At 51.5% G+C, this 8692-nt stretch overlaps 1 protein-coding gene across 5 annotated transcripts in view; it reads right to left on the bottom strand.

The window, feature by feature from the left end:
* The window catches only part of EPHA5 (EPH receptor A5), a 726990-nt gene extending 718885 nt beyond the window's left edge, over nt 1–8105 (bottom strand). For 4 of the 5 annotated variants that reach the window (XM_086961929.1, XM_086961927.1, XM_086961926.1 and 1 more), the window contains exon 1: nt 7682–7904. In XM_086961929.1, the coding sequence (XP_086818055.1) occupies nt 7682–7808 (127 nt within the window). In that variant the 5' untranslated portion in view covers nt 7809–7904. Of the gene's footprint in view, nt 1–7681 lie in introns of all 5 variants that reach the window. The other variant, XM_086961930.1, reaches the window with a different exon arrangement.
* Between the last annotated feature and the right edge of the window lie 587 nt (nt 8106–8692).

Here is an 8692-nt window from a genome sequence, read left to right on the forward strand (position 1 = left end):
CTACACTTCTCAAGGGAAACCTCATACTTTTAATTTGAGAGTACCAGCACTTCTCATAAACAGGCAGGTGCTCCGATACAGAGTACCCGCACTTCTATTTTTTTTCAATTTCAGGCGCTGATCAGCCTGTAATTCTTGGTAAATCACTCAATCTCCCAGTACCTAAAAATGTGTAATGGAAGCTGGTTCTCCTGTAAAGGGCTCTAATGTCCTTGGACCAGGTTCTACTATATTAACTCTGAATAATTGAATAATTAAATAAACAAAAAAAATCCTCACAAGAGGTAGGGGTAGCAATGCGACGTGCGTGCCCCGTGTTCTGAGGGCTGACTGCTCGAAGTAGCCACGTCTTTCACAGAGTGGCCATCATTTTGCCAGATTCTCTTCGTGAGACGCCGCGTTACTCTTTCTTTGCCTCTGCAAATCAGCTTCTGGGAGACCACTTCTTCCCACACACACGCGCACACCCACACCTCCAGCATGCGACAACGGATATCCATCACATTAAATCTGCAATAAATAGCAATCAATTCTAACCCAGCTGCGTGCACGCGCTGGGGTCAGACGTAACGTCCGGGGTCACGGGCCCTGCAGCCGCCGCGCGCGCGATGATTTCCAGGTGGTTAATCAGTATCGTGTGTGGCTCGTGCTTTGAGCACCTGCGGGCAGGGCCTCCTTAGACCTGTTCCCGCGCTGGTGTGTTCTGCGCCTGTGCCCTTTCATCCTGCAGACACTTCTCACAAAGGACGTCTCGATAATATGCTGGGGCGATGGCCTCAGATCAAGTGTTCCTTTCCAGCCAGTTCCGGACTCACTTGAAGTGGTGTTGGCTAGTAGCTAAATGCCGTTTATGGGGGCCAGGTGACGTAGAAGCTAACCCTGGCTTTCACGCTGTACTGCACTGCGTCCTCCTGGGTAAATAGTTTATTTCCCACTGTCCCTGTTCAATTTCCTTTGCTGCGGCTCTTAGAAACTGGCCAATCACGTTTAAGCTGTGTCCCCCTACTCCACCATCTAATATATTCACATTCATTTTACCCTTACTGTAAACATCCATGGTCTCTTTGGAGGAAAACTGACCTGACAGGAGTCTGCGAGAAACTGGCTATATGTTTACGATTTACATCCCCACTGAACTTTTTTCACACTGTCTACGGTTGATTAATAGCCACATTGCACACATCCGTACAGGGTGCACTCTTTACTTAAGACTGCACACTTTTCTTCTTTCAGCACTGCAGTGCTGTCGGGCATCTTAAAAAAATAAAACACGTCAAAACACTTTTTTCCTCCTTACTTGCGTGTGGTCACTCTTTTGCACAGCTCGTGTCAACAGGCTGCCATGTCCGCACTAATTGTTTCCATATTTCAGACAAAACGATGATTGATTTCTGTTTATGTTGTAGCCGTGTGTGTACATTTCGGAGACCGGGCTCTGTTTTCGTGGTGGAAGTGGTTTAGAAAAAAAGTACACTGACCCCGTAGCCCGCTGGGCTAAACTTTCAGAACAAAAAATGAAGTAAATCCGATTAGCTTCAGTGGTGACCTTCTGTGCAAAAGCCCAGTTAAAATGACTGGATAAGTAGAAAAAGTCCAAATTTACACAACAATATGCGAATATATGCAATACCATTTAAAAATGGTTACAGGCCGAGGAGGAAAGAAAACAGCTCAAATGATTGTCAAAAATCCTATTTAGGTTTCACGGGCCAATGCAAACCAAGTGAAAAATATCACAAGCAATACTTGCTTTATTTACTTTTAATACCCCAACCCTCAATTTTTAGCAAGCAAGATGATTGCAACAGGAGGATAGATATCTGCTCCACTCCTGCATGTCTACGTTCAGCTACAATTTCCTAATCCTCTTGTTTTATCAGCCTTTCAGCTTCCTGATGCCAGGGCATTGGCAGCTTTACAGAGGTCCACTTTGGAAGCGTGTACATCAACAGCACAGAAGTGCTTGCTGAGTTCAGTCGTAATCAAAGCCACTAGACTTAAATTATTCTGAGGCAACAGCATTTTTCACATAATTATGAATTCATCACACCTATCACATAATCCATTGCTTGCCACATAATTGCGGATTTCAACCAAAATATTTCTAACTCAAATTCAAGAAAAGTTTTTTTTAAAAAAAAATGCCACGTGGGATGTGGGCAGGGGGTGGTAGGTCCGCTAAAATGGTTACTTAGTCACCTTTCCATTGCAAACTCCTGTATTCAAGTGTCAAACTGATTTTAATGAGCTGATACTTTTCCCAGATAGTGTGATTGTGTATTATAATGACAAAATGGTAAAATAATCCTCCCGCATCATTTGCTGGTTCTTGCTGTAATAACTTGGTCAACCTTCCTACATAGCTTGGTCCCCCCATACCACATAATTACAGTGGTCTTTGCTGACGTGTACTGTGACTGTGTGATTTTGGCGACCTCCTGCAGGGACCCCAGCTTGCCTAGTATTAAAACGAATGAATATCTCAGTCAGTGCCTGCAGTATTGCCAGAGTGTGATAATACTTGCATGTGCAGCTCTACTGCTGTGGCAGGAGGCCCCAGCCATCCCTACTGCTTGTCTGAAACTTCAGCTTGCCAAGTGAGTACTTTCTACAATTCCAAATGTCTAAAAAACAGAATTGAAAAGAATCCAACATGTCTGCGAAAGTGGGGAACTAAGACGTCTGCGTCTTCCACAGGAGAATCTGAGCTATCTGTGCTGCAGATTTGCGCCACCCCATTGCAGAGTTTTAAACTTAACTCGGGAGTTGAATGCCCCCTGATGTTTGCGCGTGCGTGTGGCCTCCGTATTGACAGTTGGGCGCCTGCACTGCACACTATTCCAACACACGCCGAACAGCGTATTACCTTATTACAAGAAAAGACGTATATTGCCATAAACCGTTCATGTACACGCACAACAAATCAGACTTTAATGTGCAAGCGTGACCACACCACGCTAATCTTGGAAAGAGTGTTGTCAACACTGAAAAGAAACTAGAAAGTAAATTAACGTTTTCGAAGTATCATGGTTTATCAGCAGCTCGCATTTTCATAGATAACCCCCAGACCACAACCACGAGCGCGCGCGCTTCCAGCACAAGCGCGTGCACTGTGCTCACGCGGGAGGCCGGCCGCCCTAGCCTCACACACTGCTGCTGTGTGTCGGTCAGGGGCATGGGGAGCGTGGTTACCAGATGACAATGTGGGGGCATTGTGTGAATACGTTCATTACTGGAAAGGGCCGGACTCCTTAACGTTTATTATTACAATTGTGGGTACACAACGTGTATCACTGCAATAAAATATGGGAATACTAGGTGTTATCAAATTAGTAAACATTAAATCTGTCTCTTGTAGTGCAGGGGAGAAAAAGAGGTTTTAATCCCTCAATTAGAAAAAAAACGCAGGTCATGTTCATGAAAGATTACTGGTGTATTGTGTCCATGTACAGAACAGTCTCATCTAATGAAAACATATTAGTGGAATTAATTAACCCTCAACAGCATGGCATCCATAAAAAGCCTAGAAAGTCACTGCGCCCCCTGGTCACCAGCATCCTTTCACGTGTTCTCAGAGCAGAGGTCACCGTGCAGGTCTGGAGAGGAAACATGTTGGAATATGTCACACGTGGCTCGTGCTTTTCTTGTATTTTGTAGTATTGTGCTTTGTTACAATTGTGTAAAGTGGAACTGTTCCACACTTGGCATCCTGTCCCTTAGGGACTAAAACCCAGTCATAACATGGTGTCCTACTATGAACGTCATACACTCACACCACAGTAACCGTGTCTTCAAAATGGCGGTTATGAGATTAGCAGGCAAGGCCAGGGCCTCACAACTCCACTGCCGTGGCCTCCGGCGCAGCTATGCTTGCAAGCAAGCAGCATAATTTGGCTTAGTGCACAAGACATGACTTCGGATTGAACATATACAGAGGAAGCTTGGGACACGATGGTGCAAGAGAAGCTGCACACGGAGAGCACGTGTAGGGAATCAGTGAGATAGCTCAGCGGAATAAAGCATCTCCTGGGGAGATCTATGCGTAAACAGAAGGTCACAGGTCAGAGTCCTAGAGAATCTACTCAATCATTCATCCTTCTAGGGTCGATTAAATGAGTACAATTGAAGCAGGTAATAACTGACCCCTGCTATCAGCAAGTACAGACCAAAGCATGCGCAGAATTGCCTACATAAGGGAGGTAGCTGTTTATCACAGTGCTCCACAAACAGAGACTTCTCAGCGCTGTATAAAAACACAGGCTGCTCAGCCCAAGGTCACCAGTGGTATTCGAGGCTCCCCTAATTAGCAGCTCTGCGTAGCTGCCCCTGGCTGCTCTCTGTAAGACGGACAGGTCAAAGCCATGAGCCGGCATCTCTGGCAGCCAAGCATTGGCACGGCGGGGGCCTGTGCGCAGGGCAGATAAGGGATTCCTGTCTCTGTGGCTGCTCTGGGAGGCAGAGATGCCCCTCACACCAGCTCTCGTGACTTGGGGGAGCTCACCTCTGTTTATTATCTCTTATCCGCAGAAGGCAGCCGGCGAGGGTCTTCTGTGCGCAAACAACGCATGCCCTGGCCGTCTTAGGGCAGCAGGGGACGGAATAATAGCTCAGAAAAAGCCTGCACGGAACAGCTTCAGATTGTATCAGCATTGTAAGTGTCCCAGGTGCTGAGTGTGGCATTGGAGATCTGATTCATGACAATTAATTCTCCGCTAGACCAGTGTGATCTTGGGCAAGTCGCCTGCGTCTTGGGTACCTTATCTGCAAAAATGGGACAGCTGAGTAAAAGGCTGAGCACTGTCTAAGCTCGTTGTGAAACAGATGGGCATTTACAGGCCATGTTCCGAACGATAAGAGTTCTTGGCCTGTGTTGAGAAAGGTCAGAACTCACCCCCTGTAGCCGGAAGACAAACTGTGCACATGGTTTGCGCAATCCGGACAGAGAAAGACAAATCACGGTTTTGTTCTAATACGGATGAAGTGAAACAACGCTTACTATATACACGGTCCAGTATTTTCACACAGTGATGGGGTTTGCAGTCTCGCTAAAAAACATTTACTCATATTGTATGTATCATGCGCTGTACCTACAGATGTAAATCCACACAGTATGTTCGATCCACTCTCCCTATGCCATCTTTGTACGCAATATTTAAAAGCGCCCTGAAACTCTCTGGGATTTAGTAGCGCTACAGAAAGAGCTATAAAACTGAGCAGTTAAGTGGCCCCCACTTCTTACCGTGACAGCAAAACATGGGTGTAGCGCTATAAGCACTAGACCAGATTGAAACATGAGGTATGAAAACATCACAGCAACAAAAGGCTGCACACTTGTGTGTGTGTGTCATGGGGCAGTTTTCTTCAAGGGGGCATGACAACTTGAAGGCCCAGATTAAACGATTGCTGATCTTTCAATGTATTTTCCTCTATCATCTATAGCACCTCATTCAGTGTTCGTTGGCGCTTCACAGAAATTATGGTGCAACTTTAGTGAGCGGCCGGCCCTGACATGCCAGGCTCCATCCACATCTAAGGACGTACCATGCATGCCCACACCCCCAAAATAAGAAGAACGGCCGTCTTTTAATTTCCTTTTTTTTTTTTTAACTTTCTCTACCCTGGGACTTCCCTAGGGCAAGTCGATGTGTAAATTTCCTATTTCGGCTCTACAGCCTCAATTGTTGCAGGCCTTATCCCCAGACTCTGGAATGCATGGGCATATATGTACTTTGGTAATAGTACTGTTAATCGGATGAATAATCTTCCACCATGTATGACCGCTAGAACCATGCCATGGCCTTGAGCACAGCCCGGCAGTGCCCATCCCCATGCCCGGGCGCACAGAGTGCATGGCTGACTACCCGGGCTCGGACACACCAAGGCATCGGGCCCCCAAAAAACGAGCAGAGTCAGGGCGCTCACCCCAGCCCCCACCTCATCTAAGCACCAGGGCTCCCTGGAGGGAAGCCGAGAGTGAGAGCCACCGACAGCGAGCACGTAATATCCGGAGCCAGTGGGGTGAAGGGTGCGCGAGACAGTTGAGCGCCGGAGAGAGGACGCTGAAGGACTCAGCTGGGGATTGTTGGGAATCCTAGCTGGGCCGAAGGGACTGCAGGGGTCAGCTGAGCCCGGGGGCGAAGGGGTGACAGGGACACCCGAGTGAGGGTGCTTGGAGCCCGAGCTGATGACGGGGGTGTCAGGGGGTTGAGAGGGAGGCAGTTGTGAGATAAGAGCACCGGAATGATACAAGTATACGCAAAAGTGATGGATGGAACGCGTGAATTTATCTCAGTCATTGATAATCACTCAGACCCGTCCCAGCCTTTCCGTATTCTGCACACCAGGCCACCTCAGTTTGGACCCAGTCATATGCAAATCAGTCTTCTTGACCCTGTTCTGGTGGGAAAAGCCCAGCCCGACCTGCCAGGGAAAGGCCTCCCTGACCTGGAACACAAGCAGCTCACGGCCATTCTTAGGGCTCGTCAGCCAGTACGTCTTGGTTCCAGTGAGACAGTGCGCAGGGACTCGGGTCTGGGCATAACCGTCCCATGTAGGGCGACGCGACACTCTAAAGTATAAAAAAGAAGTGTCCTAGGAGGGTGGAGGACATGGCGAGAGGAGAGGGTCACCCTGGGAGGATTGTTGGAAATTGGAATCCCCTGAAGTGAGCAAACGAGTGAGGGCGTTTGGAGGGAAGCGCGCAGGCAGCGGAGACTTGGATGCAGGGAGGCAGCGCTGAGCCTGAGGCTTCAGCAAAGCAGCGCTCCTCCGCAGGCTGACCAGAGGGGACCACAACGGAATCTGCAAAGCTCCTTCCCCGGCCAGCAGCCAGCTCCCGAGAGCGGCAGGCAGCGGTTCATGTGGCGCCCCCGAGCTGCGCAATTACGCACATTCCAAACTGTTAGATGGAGATGATTCGTAGAGTCATAAGATGAGGAGGACTGAGAGGGTCAGGTAAAACCACACAACTCCGCGCTTAATTCACAACGAGGAGCAAACTCCTGGCCGAGGTGCCACGTCTTCTCGGCCTCCTTACGGAATCCGGATAGGGTCCATACCAGTGCAATCTGCCTGCACTGCTAAGTGACCAGGAACATAATTCTGGGTAGCAGAGGGTCTCCTGTCGGTTGTCAGGGCTCCCGGCCCTGGTCTGGGCAGAGCGCGGCGGCATTGGGTCCAGCGGGTACCCATCCAGACCAGGCGCGCAGCTATACATGAGTGTGGGAAGGGGATAAGGGAGTCCCGGCGCCTGGCGCAACACAAACCACCTCAACCCCCGGTGGCTCGAATGGCCCCGTTGGTCCAATGTCACCCCGAACTGAGGGAGTGAGGGGGTTCTGGCCGGTTCAGAGGTGCACTCAGCACATGGGAAGGAAGTCGGAATGGGAAACCCAGAATCAGGCGTGAGCGCGCTCCCTGCACTGGACCATCTCTTCCCAGAGTCAGGGCAGGTGACACGGCGACACCGCTGCTCCACCTGGCCCATCACAGTCAGGCACGAGTTGCAAACGCAGCCGCAAGAAGAGCAGAGAGCATCCTCAGAAGCACCGAGCACCTGCACGCCACCGCCAGCGGACCCGAGCCGGCGTGCAGGAGGGTGCATGCATGATCTGAGCATCCCGGGTTCAGTGCACTGCCCAAACCCACCCCTCACCTCCCACTCGCAGCCACATGCTCTTACCTTGACTCCCCTGGCTGGCCCGTGTCCGCAGGGCGCCTCCCACCGCCAGCAGCAGGATCCAGACGGGGGCCGACCGGCAGCTGCCCCCGTGGCCCCACAGCAGCACCGCTCCTGCCGCCCTGCACATCTCCAGCGGCGGCTACCGGCAGCAGCAGCAGCCGCCGCTCCACGCTCCAAGCTCCAGGCGCGGGCAGCGCCTCCCGCAGACCCCGAGCCCTCTCTCCTCCAGCGAGGGTCTCCGCTCTGGATGCGCTGCGCAGCACAGGCGTCTCCAGCAGCCGCTCTCCGGCGGTGCGCTCCAGCGGCGGGGGATGCTCCAATCCCTGCTCCCTGCAGCCCAGCTCCTCTCCCTGCCTCCTCCCGGTCGCGGCTCCGCTCCCTGCCCCCGGTGCTTCCTGCTCCCTGTCCGACGAGGGACGAAAGTAGCGCGCACCGCACTTTGCCCAAGTCAGAGGCGGCTGCGGAGGCGGAGAGCGGCCTCCAGGGGGCGCTGATGCGAGAGGGCGGAGGAAGCGGAGCTGTCAAGAGGACGCGTGAGAAGATGCACAGGGAAGGCTCTGACAGCTGAGGGTGCGAGCGCTGGGGGCGTGCCTAGGAGGGGGCGGGGCCTATGGGGTGGATGGAGAAGGGGCTGTTAGGTCGGTGGGTTCCAGCAACACAACGGACCACCCTTCCTCATGTCTTGTGCCCGGGCACCGGAATGCAGGGGCGAGAAGTGTGCCCTGGCAGAGGTTGGACAGGAATGCATCCACCTGCGCCCCTGACACCCGCATCAGCATCACCCCTCAGCCGACGCTACTGGAAGAGGTGCAGGAATCAACACACCGCGGCAAACGGTGCGCTGTGCCCACGGAAGAGGCAAAACGTGACTCGGGGCTGAGGTCGCACCACCCTGTTGGCGCACCAGTTACTCTCGTGTGTGAAGATGACATTAGTTCATGCTCTCGGGAGGAGATGAAGATACAAAGCGCCCTTTTCAATACCCACCACGCGGAGCCCTATCCTCGGCCA

This window comes from Lissotriton vulgaris, chromosome 3_1 (assembly GCF_964263255.1).
Source record: "Lissotriton vulgaris chromosome 3_1, aLisVul1.2, whole genome shotgun sequence".
In the NCBI taxonomy this organism is placed as follows: domain Eukaryota; kingdom Metazoa; phylum Chordata; class Amphibia; order Caudata; family Salamandridae; genus Lissotriton; species Lissotriton vulgaris.